Here is a 25,232-nt window from a genome sequence, read left to right on the forward strand (position 1 = left end):
GTGAGGGAATAACATGAATGTCTATCTGACGGACCCCCCTCGTCGAAAAATAACGTCAAGGGTACCCCTATTTCGTTGAAACTTGACGCCAGGGTCCTTGACCATGCGTCATACATTTGACGAGTAGGGAGTGAGACTGTGTTTGTTTTAGCTGTTTTATTATTTGCCATTACCCACTTAGTCATTGTATCCACATTATTGGTGATTATTTATTTAATATTTTGTGAAAGCACCAATAGCAGCCTACAATATCGCTGCAATATTGACATCGCTGTATTTGGTCAAAAACATTGTAATAGTTTTGTTTTTCCATATCGCCCAGCTCTATCGTAGACCCCCTGTTAAAGATCTCTGTATTAACTCTCTAATTAACTCTGCTCTCTCTCTCTGCTTCTCTTTCCTCTCTCTTCCTACTCTGTTCTCCTTGCTCTGTCCATCTTCATTTTGTCTTCTCCCCCTCCCTTGTCTGTTTTTAACCTTCTGTCTGAATCTCTCAATCTTCCAGCCCAAGTCCTCTAAAGCTGCTCCTCCGTCCACCTCACCGTCCTCCCAGGCTGACAGAAGCCAACAGGAGGTGCAGGTCTTTCATGTTTTGTGTGGTGTGGTGGTGTTTTGCTGTGGTTTGTTGTCAGGGTTTCCCCCAGAAAAATTGTTTGGCCCAGTGGCAAGTGTCTTTTTTTTGACGAGGGCCTGGCTGGGGACAGTCACAGACTGATAGCAGCATTGATGTAGAGCCAAATAGTTTCGGAGACAACAGAATCGCGAAATTGAGAATTTAAAAAAGCAGTAAGACAGATTTCATAGGGCTCTACATTAGGTCAGTGCTGAAAGCTAACTGGAGATTTGAAAATATGACTATGTTGAAGTTTCCAACTGAGCCGCCTCACTGTAACTAGTTTAAAAATTTCTTAAAAATACTTTCCCTAAATTTTTTCCCTAGTGGCTTAGGTCCAGTGGGCCACCAGGCTTGCAATACACTGGGGGAAACACTGCTTGTGGTGTTGTCATCATGTGCTTTGTCACCGTTATGTTGGGCCAAGTGAAAGGACAGAACAGTCAGTCATTGGCAGATTGTTTGACCAGGCTTATAGATGTTTATCCCTTGATACTCATATCAAATCCTTTTAGCCACTTTGATTTTAGCCTTGTAGATTATTTAATCACTATGTCAGACATGTTTTGACAGTGTAGGAGGCCCCGTGCATTCACTGGGCCTGAGTTATAGTCTTCTTTTGAAGGCTTTTTTCAGACAGCCATGTAAAACCTCATACTGGGGTAAACTTTGCTAAACTCAAAACTGTCCAAGGAAGCAAGTGATCATAAACATCTTTCACATTTCTTTTTGTACTTTTCCTCAATTATTTTATGACACATTTACTAAACATTCGTAGCATGAAATCACAAGACCAAATCGCAAATGCGAGATCATCTGGAGCTAGCAAAGAATCTTCCATTTCCAATTTTTTCCAATTTTAAAGTGCTCATATTATGCTTTTTGGCTTTTCCCCTTTCCTTTATTGTGTCATATATATTTTTTGTGCATGTTATAGGTTTACAAAGTGAAAAAGCCCAAAGTCCACCCCAAAGGCACTTACCATCTCCAACAGAAAACACTGTTCACAAACTGCTCCAAACAGCTCTATTGTAGTCCAGCCTTTACTTCAGAGACAAACGTGCGTCACTTTGTAACACATGTTGTAATGCTCGCCTAGCTGCTAGCGTGGCACGCCCTCATACTCTGCTTCTGACTGGGTAGTAGTCCTTATCTAGCTACTGCGCATGTGCGACTCCCAACAAAGACGGAATAGAAGTGAGATGCCGCACTCTGTAGCTAAAACAGAGAGCTCAACACACAGGGTGAAAAGAGGAGCTGCAGCAATGTGCAGTACAGCCAAAATAGTGTTTTTGAAAATTAAACCATGTAAACCTATCCTGGTAAAAAATCTAAATACTATTATGAACCTGAAAATGAGCAAAATATGAGCACTTTAAACGAAATGTTGCAGTTATTTGCTTTTCAATTTAATTTTATGTGAGTCTTTCATGGGTGTTTTTTTAGGTGGTCTGTGAACCCCTAACCGAAGACAATTTGTAAAATGATTATGTGATTAATAGACAATAAAGCTTCAACCTTCATTTCCAATTTCCAAGGGGCGTTATCAATAGTTGTTGACCACAATGCCTCTGGACGCTATTGGATAGACCTACAACCAATCAGAGCAACGAAACGTGTTGTTGCGCTGAGCCACGGAAAAAATGTAAACAGACTACAGTGTGCAGAGATGAGCTGTGAAAATAGTACTTCAATAGATAGTTCCACATCAGATGCAGCCATCTTGGTTGTTTTCGAAAATGCCTCAATGGCGCTCCTCTTTACTAATCTAGGTTTATGCTTTATGTGTCCCTGACGCAGGCTTGTGCAAGCAAAAAATGATGTAATCGCATATTTTGCATAAAGCGTGATTGTGATTGGCCTAGCCAGGATCTGGCTGTCTGAACAGGAGGTAACCAGACGCATCTGCCAGAGCAAATAAAACAGGAGTTTGCAGATTCATTCGGTTCCCGGGCAAAAACATTTGGTCTCAAATTTATACTTTATTCATTAGGTTGAAATAGTATAGAAGTAAACTTTCAGCATATCCACAAGAAGGGTAAGGGTTCGACAACATTTGATCTAAACCAGCATCTAATCATTTTATTTAATCCGAAGCCATTCAAATCCCATTTTGAATCTAAATAGGTTTAGCTTTTAACTTTAAGTTATACATGACTAAAACTCAAACATCTGTTATCAGCTTTCGTTGGATGACAAACCAAAAACGCTGCAGTTGTAAGTGGCAACCTGATTAATTTTCACAACCTACTACAACCTAAAAATGAGAGGCATTGTCACTATCTCCCAACGGAGATAGGCCTTGAACAGCTCTGAGGTCGCTAGAGCTAAACCCACCAGACTCCATTTAAAAAAAGCAATACTTTATATATAGATATATGTATAGAGCCAACATATTTTCACATGTAAATCGGTAAACTATGTGTTTATCTCAACCAAAACTAGAGTTGTGATGGTTGGAACAGTGTAAAGACAACCCAAAACAGATTTTCATAGTTTTATTTCGTTTCTGTCGACTTTGAATGAAGTGTATTTTACGATGCTAAAATTACTGGTGGGTCTGGTGGGTTTAGCAAACACAATTTAGTGAATGTTTTTATTTAAAAAAAAAAAAAAAGAATCTTACTCTTTAACAGAAATGTGGGCCTCCTTAGAAATCCTTTCCATAATGTTGTCAGACACTTACAATCTGAATCTGAATCTGAATTTTAGCCTGTCAGTGGCAAAACAAGCACTTTTGTGAACGTCAACACAAGGTTTAAAGGTCCCATGGCATGGAAATTTCACTTAATAAGGTTTTTTAACATTAATATGTGTCCCCCCAGCCTGCTTATGGTCCCCCAGTGGCTAGAAATGGCAATAGGTGTAAACCGAGCCCTGGGTATCCTGCTCTGCCTTTCAGAAAATGAAAGCTCAGATGGACCGATTTGGAATCTTGCTCCTTACGAGGTCATAAGAAGCAAGGTTACCTCCCCTTTCTCTGCTTTGCCCACCCAGAGAATTTGGCCCACCCATGAGAGAGAGAGAGAGAGACATCATGACTTTCAAACAAGCAAAGTGGCAGTTGGTCAAGGCCACACTCCCACCCTCCACCTTGCCCCCCCGTCTCTCCTTCTCAATAGCTACAGACACAGAAATGGCACATACTAAGGAAAGCTCATTGTGGGACTGGCTCTAGTGGCTGTAATTCTGCACCAAGGCTAAATTTCGGGAAAGAGACTTCAGATATAGTATTTGGGGACCATTAAGGTCTATATAAAAGCATCCAAAGAGCACTATGTCATGGGACCTTTAATATCAAATCTGTTTGAAAATATTTACACCGGTCACACCCTAGCAACAAGAGTGTTAAATGTGCTGACCAGTGAGGTGTCCAAAATCACTCCCTTGTTCGCCCATTGTCTATTCCCTATACGGTTTACAGTAGTAAACTAGGTCTGAGCGATTTTGGAAAATGAATTAATTGCGATTTCTTTAACCAATATAATAATAAAATGTGATTATTTTTTAAGCTTTTTATCTGCTGTATTATTCAACAACAACAAACAATGAATCATTGTATAGAATGACCAACACAATATTATATAGATTAAACACAAACTGTTCTTTCCTGTAGGTCAGGACTGTGTGTTATGATGAAATTAGGTGATGCATGAATTTATATGAATGACATATTATTTATTTATAAACTACTTCAATTACAATGACTGATTTGTTGAATGTCCAGCCTTACATGTAATAATGTCCAGCCTTACATGTAATAATTACCATGACAACATAAAACACAAATAAGCCTGGTAAAAAAAGTAATGAATAAATCAAAAAATTATTTTACTAAAAGACAATTATATTGTTAATTGCAATTATTTGTCAGACAATTAATTGTCCAGCAAAATTTTTAATTGTTACAGGCCTAGTCACCGTACTGAGGTGCATCATATCTTTCGCGATAAACTATGTTACTGCGTGTGGTCTAGACCTACTTTATCTGTAAAATTTCTTAAAATAACTCTTGTTATGATTTGATACTATAAACAAAATTGACTTGACACACTGGTGTTGATACAGGTTAGTGTTTGTAAGTTGATGCTTCCTCTGCAGACTGCTTTACTCTCGCGTGTCACATGACCAGACTGTAATCGCAGCGCACTTTCTTTATTACAACGCCCCTAGAGGCCAAATGATAGCACTTTCATTGTACGTCCTCACAATCAGCTACCATGTCCCTGTACCAAGTTTGGACTTCATACATCAAAACGTTGCTGAGATATGAGCTCAGTTCCTGTGATTATAGCGCCCCCATAGTGGTCAAAGCTCACCAAATGTATTTTACATACTCGGGATTGGGTATTGAGTCCATGTACAAAGTTCAGTTTCAATACATGAAAGCGTTGGTGAGATATGAGCCTACTTCCTGTGATTATAGCACCCACCTAGTGGTCGAAATACTCCAAATTGATTGTGCGTCCTCAGGATGCGGTACCAAGTCCATGTACAAAGTTTGGTTTTGATACGTGAAAGCGTAGCTGAGACCAACTTTCTTGAGCCTCCTCCTAATTGAGTCATGAGTCCAAGTATTGAGATTGCTTTTTATACGTGAAAGCCTCCCCGAGATATGAGTTCACTTCCTGTTTAGCGGCTTCGCCGTTGATTTCGATTGGCTGTGATTGGCTGTGATTTCGAATATCAATACGCAATGGAATAACTTTTGTGCGGCTTGGTCTGAAGATCATCTGTGCCAAGTTTTGTGAAAATCAGAGAAATTTTGTGACCTGTGAAAACTTTTTAGTGTTTTTGATGAAATCCTATATGGCAGTTGGATCAATTACGTTGACTTCACAAATTGCGATGGTTCGGCCTTAGGACCTCCCACAGTATTAACAGACACCACTAGTAAGTTTTAATTCCAAACACAAAGACTTGCAGAGGTATGAGCTCACTTCCTGTTTGGCGGCTTCGCCGTTGATTTCAATTGGCTGTGACGGGCAAACACTTTCGAATATCAATACGCAATGGAATCACTTTTATTAGGCATGGTCTGAAGATCATCTGTGCCAAGTTTCGGGAAAATCTGACCAATTTTGTGACCTGTGAAAACATTTTAGTGTTTTTGATCAAATCCAATATGGCGGAAGGTCCAACATGGTGGATATTGACATCATGGGGGTGCGTTGAGTTTGGCGTCATCCAAGGATCCCAACTATATCTCGATGTTCAAAATTGGGCACACGGTTCAAAAGTTAATCGCATGGATGCACCGCCCACTTTGACCCAATGGTGTCACTAGACTGCCTATGGTGCAGACCTAAAACTAGAGATGGCCCGATTCCATTTTTTGCTTCCCGATACTGATTCCGATACCTGAACTTGCATATCGGCCGATACCGAGTACCGATCCGATACCATTGTGTCATATATTTTATTGTGTTTTAACAACTGTATTCTACTATCCCTGTATGGATGTGATATTATTTCTCTTTTTGTTGTCTGTCTGGCTCAGGTTAAACTCTTTGTGAAACATGAACAAACACAAACAATGAATGCCACATAACTTTCTTTTATTATCCAGTTTGACAGTCAGTTATAACGGAAAAAGAACATAAATAAACTACTTTAACGTAGATTTTCTTTAGGGCTTTATTACGTGTTATCGAATTGGTACATAAACTCCAGTACTTCCCGATACCGATACCAGCGTTTTAGGCAGTATTGGAGCCGATACCGATACCAGTATCGGAGTCACACTGAATTCACAGTGATTGGTTGAATTTGCGTGAATTAAGTGAGTTGAACATTCTACGTGAATCGCGAATTCCTGGAGGGACTGGCTAATACAACCAGATACCGATTCATATTAATGAATCTTTATAATACTACTATGTCCTGTGCTGTAGATAAAAAAACATGAATATCAATCAGTTTAGGCAGAACAGAGGCCCGTAGCTGTACTGGTCATGTGTAAACAGTAGCCATAGTTGCTTTTTGTTGCCCTGCCATGAAGTCCGTAGAAAACTATAAAACATAATAAATTCCCCGGCGGCAAGCCTTGACATTTGACCCAGGCTTTCTTTGCATGACAGCTTTTATACAGTGCTGTTTGTTTTGTTAATATTTCAGTCCATTAGTCTTAAGAAAAAGAAGAAAAAACACTGACCTAATGCATGCTCACAGAAGAGTACAAAAGATAGTGACTGTAGAATAATAATACATGCTCTCAATGGTAGTTAAGTATTGATGGGAATGAAGTATTGTTTATTTTGTTCACAATACAAATTACCATCATCAGAAATATCTATGAACAGCCAGTACATTAATCACATTGAGAGGGAGACACAGAGAGAAACAGACTGCTATTGTCACTATAATGGCTAGATTGTAGGCTTCAGCCGCTAAGCTAAAGCTTGTCTCTTTGGCATCCTGACAGTCATTAGCTAAAGCCTCTCGGTAGCTGGCATCAGCACCCGCTCATTGACATATAACAAAGCAAGACAGAACCATTAACCTGGAAACACTACATCAATTCTCCGCACACGGAATTCTGCATTATGAGGTGCATTAAAATCACATTAAAGAATGAGATCTAATTGTTTTCAACCTGCTATGAGGTACACCAAATCATTACCATTAGGCCTCTTGTTTCCTCCTTTAGAATATTTTAATGGTTGTCGAATGGTGATTTAATGAAGAAAAGTGCCGTCTTTCTGCATGCTTAAGCAGTATAATATGCTAATTATGGTACTACAGGACAGAGACAGAGATTCAGTTATCACTGATATGTGTTGCGGAATTGTCTTGCTTCAGCTTTACTGCGATGTACACACACACACACACACACACACACACACACTTAAACACTACCACCAGTATATACACCAATAACACCAACTTATTCCCACTAGTTTTAAACTTACTTTTGGAATTAATGATCAGTAAACCTCATTTATATGACATCATGTTAAATGTTTGAGTTAAAACAGCTGAAATTATGAATGATTTTGACTAATAGTTAAGATCAGAGGATGTCAAGTGGATAATCACAGACTGGTTTATGTCAAAAAAATAAATTAAAATGCTATATAAAATTGACAAAAACACCCCAAATTCAATGAAAGTAATCTCAAGTAAAGTAAAAGTTTGATATAGAAACTTACAAAACGTGTCAAATTTGACCCGAGGACAACAGGAGTTAAAATAATTATATTCAGATTCAAGATTAAGTGTATATGAACAGTGTTGGTCATCTTACTTTAAAAAAGTAATTAGTTACAGTTACAAATTACTTCTCCCAAAAAGTAATTGAGTTAGTAACTCAGTTACCACATTGTAAAAGTAATTAGTTACTCAGCAAAGTAACTGTCACGTTATTTTTTATGTTCTATAATGCTATTACGTTCTATAACATCTTTAACGTCAAAGAAAGAAAAATTGAGCGTCTGTCTCCTTCGCTGGAGCTCACGCTAGCTGCATTTGGGCTTGGGGATGGGTTAGCAGCAGCAACGAGTGTTGTGTTAGCATGTGTTGATGTGAGGGGCTTAATAAGATTGGAGTTGCTTGAGGCAGACGTGGATAAAGTTTTTTCCTGGGCATAGCGTGCACGTTACATAAACATTCTTGTCTTTAATTTCAAGGAGCGAGAAGTAGTGCCGGTACTTCTAGTTCGAGAACGCTACCTTTGAATTTCCCTGGCTCGTCGCCATTGTCGCTGTCTTGTGTTTAGTGGTAGTAACTTACAGTATATAAGAAGGGTAGTCAGAGCGTACGGTGAGACAGCGTGAGCAGGGCATCCGCCCACCCAGCCAATCATCATCGCATTTGCAACGGTGTCATCACCCACCCCCCCACACCCCCACCCCCCGCACTCCCAACACTGTCTATGAATATGCATGATTATTGATATCAGTATAAGCCATATTCGCCTAACCTTAGTGTGTGTGTGTATGTGGTTTTAGTAGATGGCATGACCAGTGTTGTAGTACTTGAGATGGGGACTGAGACCTTGAAAAAGTGTCCTTGAGGCAGGTGTCACGTAACCTAATGGCCGACTAGTTGCAAGAAGGACGAGCTCTGTATAGTGCACTGCTTTATTTATTCTTTTGAACATACTGACCAGAGATATTCATGCTCAGCCAGGAAGAGAAACATTCTGTAATTCCAAAAATGTCGAAATATAAAAATGTTAGTGGCAGGTGGAGATATTAAGCAGCATATGCTTCATGGTGAAGTCGTGGCACAAGAGAGTCAAAATGGCGCCGCTGCTGTGACCGTGGCATAAAAGCAACATGCTAAGGATATGTTGCCTGCGGATATTGGTAAAATATTACAGCACTAGAGAAAATCTCAGCTGAGCTAGAAGGTCTGAAGGAAATTTGCAGCTCCACTTGTTAGTATTTTGTCTCGGTGGGTGGTGATGATGAAGGAGGGGGGAGTGTGTTAATGTTGCAAGTTGTATGTTTTGTATGTTAAAAAATGAAAAATTGCTAATGACAAAAAAGTGTTCTCGAGAACAAGGTCTTGGAATCGAACACATATTTACTCAGCCTTGTCTCGGTCTCAGATAAAGAGGACTCTGGACTTTATTTCACGACCGGTCAAGACCACAACTGCAGGGATTCCACTAAATTGCTTGTGCATTGTCTGATTTATGAGTTAACATCATTACTTGTTTGCTCATTGAAAACAAAGGGAAATTCCTACACATAAAACTTACCTCTGCAATTCTTTTTGATTATTTTATCAAGGCATTTCTCATGACGCACTTATGGCAATAAAAGAGGTGAATGACGAAGAATCCTAATTTGTTTTCTGTGGGGTTTTTTTTATGGGAGTGCCTGTGGTTAGCGTTTCCCACATGTTATCGTGTCATGCAGTGTTGGACTTGCACTGGTCTTGGTCTTGGTGTGGTCTCGGTCTAAACCCCTCAAACTCTTGGTTTTGTCTCGGTTTTGATACACTCTGGTCTTGGTGATGACTTGGTCTCGGTTCAGGTGATCTCGACTACAACACTGGCTATGAAACACATTCATAGTGCGGGCTGTATATGTTTTACATCATCTGTCTCTTTATTTTCTTCACAGAAGGAGCGTGAAAAGAATAAAGAGGAGAAGAAGAAGGATGTTAATAAAGTGGAGAAGCCCAACAACACAAAGGTAAAAGTGATATGCACAGTTAGACTACATGTGACCTGAAAAAGTCATTTACCATCAGTTAAAGTTGAAATCTTGAATTGGCGCCACCCGTGGTTACCGTGGTATCAGCAAGTGTGGTTTAATACTACAGGTCCCAGAATTCTAGAGGCAGTAATGAATCAAAAGAGCAACTGGTGTATCTGTTTACAGTGAGGCCAGACAAACTCGTACTGTTTTAGAGAGAGAGAGAAGCATAGAAGTCTAGATAGCATAGAAAGTAAAATTTCACTAAGCTTTATTAGCAGCCATATACATATTTGATTATTTGACTTTTGAATTCTCCTAAAATGTTGAGGTTAGGTTGTAAATATAAATACAAAGGATGTAAATACAAATAATCAAACATAAATAAATAAGCAACATACAAATAGGTTGATGTGCACAACTGATGTCCACATCGCCTCTGCAGTTTCTTAAAGTCACAGTGGCAATGCTGGCAAGGCGGACACAAGTGCGGTTACAGTTTTCAAAACGTCACGCAGACAGCGTTTGCTGTAATAGCCTAAAATGTAATGGCGAGACTGACGGGCAGTTAATAAAAAACAGCCATGAAAATAAAACAGGCTAAAACAGAATAAGATACAAATACAAGAATAAAAGTTACAGTGCAGTAAATTAATAATTAATTGATTTAATAGGTTGTAGGCACGGGTTTGGGAGGGATGCTGCAGTTATTGGGTCTGAAGAGGCAAAACTCATATTTTCTGAGATTAAAGTAGTCAAGAAAACATTCTCATGGCAGAAACACAATAGAAAAGCAACTGGTGTATCTGTAACAAGCTCATTTTGTTTTAATAAGGCGTTCAATTGCAACCGCAATCTGTTTTTATGCTGCATACTGCACAAGTAGTTTCCCACACAACAGCAGGCAGAATGAAGTTGCTTACCTTGCTAAGGAGTTAGAGGTGTTATCTGTAGCTCTCACTGTGGCTGTTCCTCTTGTTCCATTAATACCTGACATATTTAAAATTGGAAAGAAATGACCCGGAGGACTAATACTTGGCGAGAAAAAAAAGCAATGCAGTAACTGAACGTGATTCATATTTGATCGGCGCTGCCTAGTTTTGACAGTGCGTGAGAGGCTCTGGGCTCTGATTGACACACACACACACACACACACTACATGTACATCTACATGCAGGAGGAGAAGGGCTCGAACTGTAAATATTTACCTCCTAGGGAACAGGAGGTAGTCTAGAACGGTGGTTCCCAAAAGGGGTCCGGGGTCCCCCAGGGGTCTTTAAGAGAGTTCCAGGGGGTCACCAGCAAATAGGGAATTTTGATTTTTTTGAACTCTAATTCCAACCATAAGTTACACAATGACTATTTTGGTCATGGGTCTCATACACTACACAAGGCCTATCAGATGGGGGTCCATGGTCTAATCTGTGTCAGTTTAGGGGTCCTTGATGTGAAAAAGTTTAAAGAACCACTGGTCTAGAATGAAGAAACATCATTGTAATGATTTCACAAAAGGGTTAAACAAAGTTGTCACTGATCACAAACTAATTATACACATCACTATATGAATACTGAGGATTTTGTCTTTAAGACCTTGTCAATTTAGTTTTGGCCATGAAAACTGGCCTATTGGTGCAGTAACAAGAAGAGAAGTAAAAATGACAGAGCAGTCCTCTGACATTGGTCATGCTTTATTTCCCATGCTGGTGAAGCCATGCCAGAATGAGGACAAAGAGAAGTGCTGCTTTCTTTGCATGTGTCAGTGTGCTGTTAATGAATGCATGATGTGTGACAACAGAGAGTCGCTCCACCTCTGTGCTGCAGGAATCCTCAAGGGGAAACTCCACATAAACATTCATGTTGTTCGCAGATGCTTTAGCTTGGATCACTTCTTATACATGCACAGGGGCGTAAACATGTGAACTATATTTCAAATGCTATGATCCGTCCGTGAAAGTGAAAGTGTGTGTTGGATCGTGTAACTTGAACCTCCGCTGCATCGAGCAAGTTAGTTGTTTCCAATGTATCTTTAATCATTGTTTCATTATCTTGTCTTTATGTCACTCAGTGTAATGAGTGAAGCCCTTGCTGCTGGCTGATTTAGCTAAATTTAGCTCTTTTTGGACGTAGATAGGACTGGTAACTCTCACCGTACCAGAGAAAAATGCCCTAACATCATAAAAGGCAATTTGCATAACATTGTGATTTGAATACAAATCTGGAAATTGATGGAAATATTAATTAAAGACAAAATCACTGCTGTCTGCAGAGAAAGTTTTTATATAAATAACTAATTTGACCAGAATGTATAAATCCAGCTCAGTGTGAACAGAAAGAGCTGCAATTACTGAAGTGTGGAACAGAGAGGTGTGTGTGTGTGTGTGTGTGTGTGTGTGTGTGTGTGTGTGTGTGTGTGTGTGTGTGTGTGTGTGTGTGTGTGTGTGTGTGTGTGTGTGTGTGTGTGTGTGTGTGCGTGCCCGTATGTGTGATTTGAATGCATTTCTGTGGAAGACAGAATATGTGTGAGTTGCTATGCATTGGCCATTGCTTTTAACTGAGTGTACATGCATGCTATGGCTGTGGCATGTGTTCATGTATATTTATACTGTGTGTGTGTGTGCGCGGGGGGGGGGGGGGCGCCCAGCACTGAAGGAGTGAATGTGTGTGTTTCTGGGTCATGGTTAGTGAATTCTGAATATTTCCATGGCCTGCGAAGCGGTGAGGGAATAATGTAGCTCTCAGCAGTGTGTGTGTGTGTGTGTGTGTGTGTGTGTGTGTGTGTGTGTGTGTGTGTGTGTGTGTGTGTGTGTGTGTGTGTGTGTGTGTGTGTGTGTGTGTGTTGAGATGCTCTACAGGGAAATGGAATGAAGGCTATGGGCAACTGTTCCCACTGAGAGTGAAATGTAACGCAGTGTTCTGTACTCTGTAGCGTTCTTTCCTTTCTCTACCTCCATCTGCCTTTTTTACATTTAAAAATATGGTCACATTTCTTTTCTATTGCAATATTTCTATCGCGATTTATGTTTTTACACCTCTCTTCTTTATATACTATATATGTATGCATTTAAAGGAGGATGGCCCCAAAAACAAGGACATGATAATTTTGGTTTGTAATGTGTCATGCTAGAATCACTAAGCGTCACACAATATAATAAAATAGCTTGATTTTTTTCAGGTATTTAATGTGCTGTACTAGACAAAAGCACACATTCCTGTCTGGTCAATATATCTACATTTTCTTAACTGATGTTTCAGAAAATGGATGTGTTAAATCCCTGACTATGAATGGCCATGGATCCATCCAGCCAGGAATCCTGTAATCTCGCCTCTGTTTCTAACTAATAAAGGCGTTAAATTACCCCAAAATAATTTGAAAATAAGATGTACTACATCTCGAAATATATTGCAGTGCTACAAGCTAATGACTTTTTACATTATTGATTAGTCTGCGGGTTATTTTCTGTCAGCGATGTCATGAATTGCCCAAATCCTCTGCTGTGAGGTGACAGCTGACAGACTATTATTGATTAAAATGCTCTTTTTTTGTGAATAATTTAATTGTGAATAGTCCCAAAATGCACAATGAAAGTACCAGGCATCATCTCATGTCTGCGTTTGACTTTACCTTCGTGTCTATGGCGTCCTTGTCCAAACTCGAATGCAATCATAAATTATCATATTGTCTTTGTACAACGGTCTGCAAACACGTGTGTGCCTGCTGTTAATCTCAGTTTTGTTTTCAGTGGAGCTTTAAAGTCACTGGTCTTTAAAGCTTACTGTTACAGCTTACTTAAAGCTTTAGTGCGTAACATTTTTACATTGATAAATGTCCGTTACATTCAAGCCATTGCAAAATGAGTTGATACAAAACTAATTAGGACTATCTGCTCCACAAAACTCTCTCTGTAGTTCTCAGTATGGCTATGTTCAGAAGATTGTGTCATCCGGCGCAGAAAATCGAGTGAAGATAATTACTGCGTGGGGGTGGTGCACAATCACGGAAGGCTTGAATCACGTGGATGTGTTGACAGTGTTATTGTTATTACTTAGAATTCCTCATGGGGGAGACTTTCTGTCTACGCACTATAGCTTTAAGTTACTGCTGTGTAAATGTATCCAAAGCTGGTGTGAAGAACTACATAAACATAAATTTGCTCCAGTGTCAGAAGAAAATCGATGTTGAAAAGAGATATTGCATTTTGTTTTAATGTCATCAAAAGTAATCAGCATTATGATTATTTCCAATCAATGAAAATGCATTACCTCCAGACTCTTTGTTTATTGTTACCCCGTCTTCCCGTATGAACGCTCAAACACTTGGGCAGCACGGGGGCTCAGTAGTTAGCACTGCCGTCTCCCAGCAAGTACTCCCTGCTGAGTTCGATCCCCAGTGTTTTCTTTGTGGAGTTTGCATGTTCTCTCCTTGTTTGCGTGGTATGTGTTTGTTTGCTCCGGGTGCTCCGGTTTCCTCCCACCATAAAAACATGCATGCTAGTTAACTAGGACTGCAGTTGAAAATTAGCCGTCTGGCTAACACTGGCACATTTACAGAAATGTTTATTAATGTTGTTGGGAATTGGTAAGGGTACAGATTCAATTATTGGCAATAATGATGAAAAATGTTTTATCACTATTAATAAAGTTATGAATATGTGTATTAATAACTACCAAATGTACAAACAATCAAAACTGGGCACCACCCTGAAATCAGGGACCAATAACTGAACTGTGAAACTGTCTCATAGGTGGTGTTCCCTTTAAAATTCAGATCTTGATTAATTTATCTGGTATCTTTGGAAGGGTGAAATTCGAGCACTGACCTGTTCAACCAGCTGTTATTACAACTCTTTAAAGTATAATAGAATTTATTTAACTTCCAAATTATTAATTGTCAATCAATAGTTATTCAATCAATAAACCTATTTACTTGTTACACTGACTACAACAAAGGCAAAACAACAGGCAGACATGTGGTGAACGTGTGTGTGTGTGTGTGTGTGTGTGTGTGTGTGTGTGTGTGTGTGTGTGTGTGTGTGTGTGTGTGTGTGTGTGTGTGTGTGTGTGTGTGTGTGTGTTAGGGTGACCAGACGTCCCGGTTTGACCGGGACAGTCCCGATTTTGAAGTTAATGTCCCGAGTCCCGACAAAAGCCTGTCGGGACGCTAAAATGTCCCGGTTTACACCAGCAGCAGCGTGAGCCGATTTTGCCGTGTCTTCAGCCCCGAATGTTTTGATTTTAGCCCCGATTGTAAATTTGTCCAGTTTATTTTTCCGAGGCGAATAGAACGGGCAGCTACGTGCGGGGTCCAACCATGCTGTATGTGTTGCTATCACCTAGCAACCGTCTCTCCGTGAGGAAAGCTGTGAAAGCCGGGTGAAGTTTTCGGTGGAATCATAGCCAAATCAGTCTAATACATTGATGCCATCAACACAAAGTTAAGGAGCGCAATACTAATGATTTAGTTTGAAGTTCCTGTGACGTGATGTTTACAGTCTATGGATCAGACTCAGACACACGGAGCTCTGAAACAGACCTGTTTACAGCGCAGCTTCAGGTTATAACGGACGCGCTCAGCTGTTGACATGCTGCGGCAGATGTGTTGCGTTTGTGCTCTGTGTATTTCTGCAGTAGATTCGGTTTTCCACCTCCAATGTAGAGCAGTGTACAGCCCTATGGTACAGCCACTTCCCTAGCTAAACTCTTTGTCTCATTCAGACACCCTAACGGGGCTCTGTGTCTGGTAGAAGGTCTATTCTACCTATTCTGCACAGCAGACTAATGGTGCCGGTAGCCGATAGATTATTTTCTGAAAGTGACTTTATTCTTGTAATAGCCTATTATAACTTTATTTTTCTCAAAATCATGACATCCAAATCACAGAGAACACAGATATACTGTATTTTGAATGTGCACAATGTTTTGGACATTGCTCAAACACATCTGAAATATTACAGTCCAGGGGTTTATTAATACATTAACAACAAAAGAGCAAAACAGGAGGGAGGAGTAGGCCAAATGATGCCTAGGCTACATGTGTGCTGACTCAGATATAATTAGAAAATTCCATCCAAAGGAGAATAAATAGTTGAAAGCAATACAGAATGCCTGAGAGCCTTACTTCAATATATTCCATTATGTTTTTATATTTGGATTGTAATCAATGTTTGTGTTTACATAAAGATATTTGCAGCATACATTGATTCAGAAAAAGGTAGAAATATGTGTATAAAAATTCACCAGAATGCAGGAAATGAAGTGTTTAATGCTCAAATTTTTCAATAAATAATTTAAATTCTTTTGGTGTTATTGGAATAAATAACACTTCAAAAAATCTTTTTTAGAATGAGGAGCCTATGATCAAAATAATGAAGCTACTGTCTTTGTCTATGTCTGACCTGGGATGGCACATGTTCATGTTAAAAATAGTGTGCGCGTGCACAAGCACTACGGTCACGCGTAAAAGTGTCCCGGTTTCAGCTACCGGAAATCTGGTGGGGGCGGTGGGGGGGGTGAAGAGGCCATGTGGTTAGCTAAGCCACGCAGTCAAGATGGCGGATGAAACACCGCGAGACTCAAGATGGCGGATGAGACGCCGCGAGATGTGAGGCTCTTTGTAGTTTTAGTACAAAGACACCAAAATGGCTACACAAAGGCTATTTAACCCCAATATGGCAGGTAGTGAAGCTTGGTTAGCTAATGAGTGTATGTTTTTTTTTTTTTTTAGAGAAAGAACAGACTGGGGATCTTGATTTTTGAGGTTCTGATAATAACCAACTCTGCCTGCCTGGACAGCCAGGCAGGCAGTGAAACAGCCAGACTATCCAGTCAATTTACCAAAACACCCCCCCAAATATCGTTTGTCTCCTTTACAACACCAGGGACAACGAGAGATTCATCTTGGAAGTTGGAAAAACACAATACCACATCACAGATCTTTTTTTTTTAGGACAACACTAGAAAAGAGAAGGCATGAAGTTTAACTGCAGGAGTGCTTGGAGTGGAAGGTAGATACTAGCTTAATAGACACATGATTGTTCTGTAAAGTACTTGCAGAGTCAATATAATCTGCGAGTCGAGCAGCAAGGCGCTCCGCTTCTGAGACATACCCAGTGTGGTATGGCGCGTGGCGGAGGACGGAACAAAACAGCGGCACAGCCGGAACACAGCACAGACGTGCCCAGTGGAGAATCACCTTGGGTGCTAACATGGCACTTCTCTGTCAATATCTGTGTGAAAAAGAGAGGAAAAGGAAGAAAGACTGTGCAGCCACTCAGTTGACTTGCTGGTATGTTACACATTGAGGTATAAGTGTTTGTTAGAGTGCTTTCACACCTACCTCGTTTGGTTTCGGACCTTTGGACTTTTTAGTTTGATCCGAACCAAAATGACAGGTGTGAAATTTGGTCCGACCAAATAGCCGAAATTTGGTCCGACCAAAAGAGGTAGTCTCGGTCCGAATCAAACTGAACTATGGTTTGGACTTTTGGACCGAATACAATAAGTTCTGGCAGGCTATCGTCGTGTCATAAGAGAAGCGTAGCTCCTTTAAGGAACAGCTCAGTGTGCTTAGTGTGTACCGGTGTAAGAGAAAGTGACGGTGGATAAGCTCAGAGCAGACAGCTGTCGGCTATCAAAGCAGAGAATAAATTATCAGTTTACTTGTTGTTGAGTATAAGTAAATGTACAGTGTAGGTTTCAGTTTGTCTCTGAATAAATGCAGTACCTTATCAAAACCCAAGTAAAGTTCCAGTGTCTTGCTTCTCAACAACACAACAAAACATAAGAGCGCACTGGGAGAGCAGGAGTCATCTGGAAAAAACTCAGACAGCAGAGAGATGATACAAGAGGACAGGGAAGCCCATCTACAAACTAATCAGTATCGTGAGACGCAGCTCACCTATGTGATGACGACAGGACGTAGTTATGTCATGTAGAGTTCTCCAGTGTGCTTGCATAACTGCAGTGTGAAACCAAACAAACTAGATCACATGTATACTATGTAACAAAAACATGAACCTTGGTCCAGACCTTGGTTCAGACCTTCAGGTATGAAAAGGCCCATATAATATATGCAAGAATTAATATTTTTTTGTGTGCTGGCAGAAATATGCAGCATTACCATCTGACCCATTGTCAAGGTGATACATGACAACATTTCTGGCGTGTGTGTGTGTGTGTGTGTGTGTGTGTGTGTGTGTGTGTGTGTGTGTGTGTGTGTGTGTGTGTGTGTGTGTGTGTGTGTGTGTGTGTGTATGTGTATGTGAGAGAGAGTTTTTTGTCCAAGTGTATGCTGACATATAGCATGAACCTGCTGACAGCCATGTTTCCCTCTATTTCTCTGTCTTTCCCCTCACTCATTTCCCTTTTCTTTCTGCTTGTCTCACCCTCTATCCTCCTGTTCTCACCCTTCAGTCTGCTGTGCTTTTTTACCGCTCTCGGAAACAAAGACGTACTGTACCATCACGACACATCTCCAGCACCCCTTTCATCATTGCATGCAGATAATATACTGTACATATCTGCGAGGAGATACTGGATGTAGCAGTCCAAGCTTTAATCATTAGCCATATTTTTTTTCCTTTCACATCACCATTGAAACCCTGAGATTGTGATGATTACAGATAATGATACATGCATACTGTATGTCTTTTAAGTCTGATGAAATTTGAATTTTGAGTTAATATTAGCGATTCCTGCACACAGACATTGCAGTATTGAGTGAAGTTACAGTAAATATCTATCTATTGATGTATTGATTCATTGATTACACCTCCATATAGTTGGAGGACTCACAAGAGACATTAAAAATGCAATGGTCAAATGGTCCCAACTTTTATCCCACAGCATGTATCAAGCTGGCTCCTAATTGTGCATCAATGCGACCAGAATCATCTTTTTCTTGGGTTGGATCCTTCCCACCTGGTTGTAGCTCACATCTTTTTAAACTCCACTCCCAGATTTTGGAACACAGTGTTTCCGCTCTGTTCTGTTCAAATCTGAAGCCTTAAATCCAATCTTAGAAAGCACTGATGTCATCATCTTTTCATTAGTATCTTGACAAGTCAAGTCAAGGCAATTTTATTTATACAGCCCAATATCACAAATCACTTGAGGTCATGGATATTATTCACTACACCTTTAGAAAAGCATTTGATGGTCCAAATCGTTTTGCTTTACTTGAGGTCAAGGGAAAAATATTCATGACACACTTATAATGGTCTTATGACAGCCAATGTAAAACCCAACCACTTAATTAAGCTTAAGCTGCTTACACACATAGCTGACGGCCGACCGTTGACAGAAAAGCCAGTCGAAATGATCAGTCTCCCTGTGTTGGTCCAAAAAGTGCCAAAGAACACATCAAAAAGACGAGACAGCAGGCAGTGCTAATCTGTATTGTTGCCCAGGAAATGAAAACCGGCAGCTGATTGGACAAACGCGTCACATGGGTTTGTTTTCTCCGGAAATTCAAAGCCAGACTGTCACGGCGGCCGTTCAGAATACGATCTCATATTGTACTAAAATAGTTCACTGAAACATGTTTCTGAGAACATTTTAAGCGAGAAATAGGCCATGCAGTTGCTGAAACTGTCTTCATTTCAGCTCAACAAAGGTCAGTTTAAAAGATTTTCGTCAGATTTTGAGACACTCTAGTCACCTCATTCCACTCCCCATTTCCGGGTGAGTCCCGACTGCCCTGCCGGCGACTGAACATGTCAGGTCAGCCAAAATGAACACCGACAGCCCCCCAGACTGACGATGGCACGGGACACACTGAACAGATTTGCGTCACTGACCTCGCCAGACTGTCTAACGGCCGATGATCGGCTAAGTGCGTCAGCGCCTTTAGCGTTAGTTCATGCAGGACACAGAAGTCAAACGCCCGTTGATTGAATTATCATTCCTATCAGACACACACCAATCACAGCCATTCTCAGGGCGGTCCTCCCTCCTCACTGGTCCCTGCTACACTGCTTCACTCACTGCTGCCGCTGGCAACGCTTTGCCTCCACCACCCCAGCCTCCACCTTCCTAGTTCAGAGTCCTAACATGACTCAAAGTTTAAAATGGTTTTCAATGTCTTTCTTTTGGCTCACTGTTTTTTTTTACCCAGAGGGGTTTCTGCATGGTGCTCCCTGTTTCAGCTTAGCATGTTGCTTGGCTTGTCAAGGGAGCATTATCAAGAGCGGAGCCATCAGCGCCAAGCATAACTGTATTTCCATTTGTTGCAATAAATAGTTAAATCTATGATGAGAGTGTTCCAGACTGAAATGACAGTTTATTGTAATGTTAACACATAAAGCTAAAGAGTTTCTTAAAGTTTAATAATTAGGCCTGAAATGTTCATGACAGCTTATGTTGTCTAGGTTAATGTCAAGTTGACATAACACAAACATCTCAAACAATGCTAATTTTGCGTTAAAAGTTACATAATTTACCAAATGACACTTTATGACAACAGTCATTAAAGGTGCAATATGTAATATTGTATGTAATACTGGCAGCTAGCGGTTAAAATAGTTACTGCACTACCAATTCAAAATACTGGAGAGTCGTTTCACCCGCCCCCTCCGGCCCAGACTCGAAGTTCACGGAGGTTGCCAGTCTGAGACCGGAGCATCCACAACAATGTAGCTAGACGCTTTTCTCACATAGCCAGACATTACTCCACAGCACAGCGGAGTAGCTAACGGTAGATGCTAGTCTCACATAGCCAGACATTACTCCACAGCGGAGTAGCTAACGTTAGATGCTAGTCTCACATAGCCAGACATTACTCCACAGCACAGCGGAGTAGCTAACGGTAGATGCTGTGACAGTCATAAAAGCCCGTGCTCACACGGAGCTCTGTAACCAACTGACAGACACACTTTTTCGGCTTAAAATTACAGTATGAACCGCTAAAAACACAACAACCTCACTGTCCTCTCCACACGCCAGTCAGTCACACTTCCTCGGCTTAGAATTACAATACAAAACGCTAAAAATAACACTACCTTGCCGACGGAACACACTTCATTGGCTTAGAATTACGGCAACAATCGCTAAACACACTGCAAACTCACAGTCCTCTCTTTCCGATTTACAGCCCCCCTCTCGTGGCTTAAAATAACTCACCGTTGTCGGCTCCAGCCGCTGAACTACACGTTGTAAACAGCCACGGCCCGCTTGCCTGGTCCTCCCGGTAACGTTAGCAGTTAGCAGGGTTAGCATGGCGGCGTTAGCCAGGACCAGTCGGGATCACTTTACTGGCTGTGTCTCAATTGTTTTTGCGAATAACCAACTCGGGTACTCTAGCTATATAATTCAATGTGAGTACACAAATGTTGAAATGACAAAAAATGCCCATCCCTAGTAGCTGTGATAAATTAGCCTGAAGCTAATGTTTACCTGTTCAGGAGGAACTCCAACTCTGCGTCCTTTTGGGATCCAAGCTGTCTCCATCTTTCAAATACATCTCCAATATTTACCAAGGGGTTGTTACGTCTTTTTTTTTACGTCAGGTAGAATCTATCTCCGTTGATCCTGTTCGTTTGTTTGCTGCTTTCATGGCTGTACTACCGTTACAGCTGTAGCGCGCTGGGTTTACGTTTTTACAGGTATATCTGGCAACCCGGCCTGGCTGTCAAACTGGGCAGTTGATACCAACACACAGATCAAATCATAAACATAAATTCGGTCACGGAATGTAAATTTCAAAAAGAAAAAATACTGACATTAGCATTGTTGTCAGAAAAGATAGTATTTCAGTTTAACATGTTTCCTTAATATCTGATGAGGCATTGGTGTCATTTTTGGATTTATTACAGTACAAATATTACATATGGACCTTTAACATTTCAAAAGACTCCTGCACGTTCATGACAGGTGTCATGTCATAGTTATGAAAGTGTCATGTCAGTCTTATGCACACTCCTTCAAATATAGTGTTACTCAAATTTGCCCCAAGGGGCTTTAAAATCTTTAAAGCAGACGACACCTTCTGTCCTTAGACCCTCGATTTAGATAAGGAAAGGCTGATTGTTCTCCCTTCCTTTTACTTTGTATATAGCAATAATAAAATATGTAAGCAATGCAAAAAGAAATAGTGTTGATGTAGGACTTAATTGGCTCTGCCGTAGAAGACTTCGTTCAGAAAATAAGCATTTATTTCCCTGCAGTTTCTGCATCAGTGTTGGTGGGGGGTTATTTGTTATTTTGATTGGCCATCCATTTCTGTTTTGATTAAAAGTTTTGGTGCAAACTGTGTTTGGATAATTGAGTTGTAAAATGTAGCTGTGTACTATTGTGTGTTATTTGAGGACAAGGAAATGTTCTGTGATTTGAATAGTAATTTCAGGCAAACTATTACTGATATAAAACTGATGGAGATGGTGAAAGGGTTTCTTAGGGGGCTTTCACACCTGAGTCCAGACCAAGGTTCATGTTTTTGCATTTGATCCGGTAAGTTTTGGTTTCACACTGCAGTTATGCAAGCGCACTAAAGATTTATACGTGACAAAACTACATCCTGCTGTCATCCCAGATACTTAACACATAGGCTAATTGATTGGTTTGTAGACAGGCTTCCCCGTCCTCTCGTGTCCTCTCTCTGTGTTGGAGTTTTGCTGAAACACAACCCGCAGCTCTTTTTGTTTTGTTGCGATTTTGAGAAGCAAGACACGGGAACTTTCTTTCTGCAGCATTTATTCCGAGACAAACGGAAACCTACTTTTTACATTTACTACCACTTAACAAGTAAACTGCTGATGTTTTCTCAGCCTTGATAGCCGACAGCTGTCTGCTCTGAGCGCATTCACCATCACACACTCTCTCATGTAGCATACACACTAAGCACTGAGCTATTCCTTGAAGGAGCTTATAACACAATGATAGCCTGATAGAGCTTCCTGTAATTGGTCTCAAAGTTCAAACCATCCAAAAAATGATTTCACACTATAAACGAACCGGACCATGGTTCAGTTTGATCCGGACAGAGACTACCTCTTTTGGTCGGACCAACTTTCGGCCGTTTGGTCTGGACCGTGGTCCGGGGGAGGTTTCACACCGCTTCACCTCCGCTTTTACTTGAGTACATATTTTCGATGAGTTTAATACTTTTACTCCGATAAATTTTTTATGTGCTGCATCGTTACTTGTTACAACCAATCACCGTGTCACTACTTTTTCATTTGAACTATCCCCGTTGATCACGGCTCTTGTGCAGTATAAAATACAGAGCAGACTCCCCGGACTAATGTTCAATCTTAAAAGATTGAGCTTGGTCTAGTGATAGCGAGACTAGGTACATTATTCAGTAAAAATTTTATTCACTTATCTCATTTGAGTAGAGTCTGCCTTATTTTTCTGTGTATCCATAAGCATGCTTTAGAATTGATGAGATAAATCGAATACAATCAAGAAAGCCTAGATGCTGTTTTGAATGCTGACCTCTTGGATTTACTGAATCCTAAACTTTTACTATTGCTAATGAGGCCATGTTACACCCACAGAACAGTGGGCTATGCAGTTATACTAATCAGCATGCTGCAGAACTAGATGGCACATTGCTCTTAGGAAGGCTATATTTGCTCAAACGCGTTGATTTTATAATTGATTCTTTCTTCTTTACTTCTTTAACCAAGCATACTAAAGTGTAGATCTTCCCCTAGTGTACCATAATACATGTGTTCAGACAAATGTTAGGCAGTGTTGTCCCTTCACAGCATGTCAGTCCAGTGTGATAGTGATTGAAACCTTCCCTCAGCATATCAGTCCCTCAGCATATCAGTCCCCTAACATTGTTTTGACTTGTGCATTAAACAAAAACAGTGACAAAGACCGAAGGGGAGTCATAGTTCTAGACAGGTAGAGACATGTCAGGTCATGTAACGTAAAGGAGAGATGTAACTGAATTAATATTGAGACGGTGAGGAATAGGAAAGCGCAATCCCTGAGCTGGCTGTTCACATGAGCTGCTTGAGGTTTTATAATAGAGTGTACTTCCCAGAGATGCTCACAAGTCTTTGATCTTGATTCCAAGTCAAGTCTCTTGTGGTTATAGTGAGTGTTGTATTACCTGTTGCGTTCTATACAGGCTGCTTAGAACACTGCATGGCTGTATTTAATAACATCTAGTGAACAACAGTCAGAGTTTACCTCCCTAGGTCGTAGCTAAAGCAAGAAGCAAGCTAGCTTTAGATGGCCATTGCTGAGCTAAACATGTCTGCTAACCTATCAGGGTGCGTTTTTAGGTGCCTGATAAAATTAGATGTGGTTGAGCCAGAATCCTTTATCTTGATACCACATATTTAGCTTTCAGTGATTCTTTTGTTTGGGGCTTGTTGTCTGAAGTTTTTAAAGCCAAAGCTTCTGATGAATGGCACGGCAGTTGCTGGTTCGGTAGTCATGTTTGTTGTCCACTCTCACGTGTGGCAGCACGCAGCAGATATGTTAGCCTACCTATTACGTGTTATGTTGGTAGGTTATAGGTTACGCAGGGATATCTCATCAGATATTTCCTAAAAATAAAGATTGTTCATGAGTCGAGTCTGAAATCTTTTAATGACAAGTCTCAAGTCAAGTCTCAAGTCACTGTGTGTGCTACTCAAGTCCCCATCTCTGGTACTTCCTAGTGCTGGGCGGTATGACCAAAAATTTGTATCACAGTATTTTTTAAGATTTTAATGTCTACATGTTTCCTGAAAGCTTTTGATTACTAAAGGGTTTGCTTGGCTCCACAACATTATACAATATATGAAGGAAATTAGAATGCATGAAACGGTTGCAGAATGTAAACTATCTTTATTGTGCAAACTGCAAAGTAGTAAAATAAATGAACTTAAATAAATAGATATACCAACAACTTTAACATTACTTCCTTTCAAAACAAAATAGTTGTAAGATAGTTGTATTAACACTACCTCGACCACAGTAATGTTGGGCGACTGGAAAAGTGGGCGACTGAACGTAGCTCTGCTTACAGCTTGCTTCTGTGTTGTTGCTTTGGTTAGTAGTTTGGTGAAAGTATTTTGACCCTAGCAAGACATATCTTAAATCAGTGTTTTAATCATTGCTCTGAAGCCGTCTTTCTTGAGTGTCTGCTGCGGGACCATAGGTGGATTATTATTGTGTTCATAATGTCACTCTGCTGCTACCTTCTATCCTATGGATATGGCTACGATTAAACTGGATCACGGCAGTAAAAACCTCATTTATTCAAGGGAACAACTGTTCGGACTAAGGACAATGGGACACGCCAACATTGTCTTGTATGTAAGCACTGTCAAATATGGTAATAAGCTATTTTCACCTATTTAACGATTCTATTTTTAAAATCTGATGACACCAGTGTGTTCCCCATCCCAGAAAAATCCCAGGGTGTATCCGAAATTCTACACTTCCAACTTCTACTTATGAGAAATATACCAATATATTTAAAAACTACAACTCCCACTATAGACACGTCCCAGAATCTGTTACAAAGCTTGAGC

At 40.4% G+C, this 25,232-nt stretch overlaps 1 protein-coding gene across 4 annotated transcripts in view; it reads left to right on the plus strand.

Annotated features, from left to right (window-relative positions):
- Positions 1–25,232, plus strand: part of LOC114572628 (stromal membrane-associated protein 1) — a 266,403-nt gene that overhangs the window by 99,302 nt on the left and 141,869 nt on the right. For 2 of the 4 annotated variants that reach the window (XM_028604329.1, XM_028604330.1), the window contains exons 5-6: positions 506–574; positions 9,688–9,759. In XM_028604329.1, the coding sequence (XP_028460130.1) occupies positions 506–574; positions 9,688–9,759 (141 nt within the window). The remainder of the gene's footprint in view (positions 1–505; positions 575–9,687; positions 9,760–25,232) is intronic. The other 2 variants (XM_028604331.1, XM_028604332.1) reach the window with 2 other exon arrangements.

The sequence above is a fragment of the Perca flavescens genome, chromosome 17, assembly GCF_004354835.1.
Source record: "Perca flavescens isolate YP-PL-M2 chromosome 17, PFLA_1.0, whole genome shotgun sequence".
Lineage (NCBI taxonomy): Eukaryota > Metazoa > Chordata > Actinopteri > Perciformes > Percidae > Perca > Perca flavescens.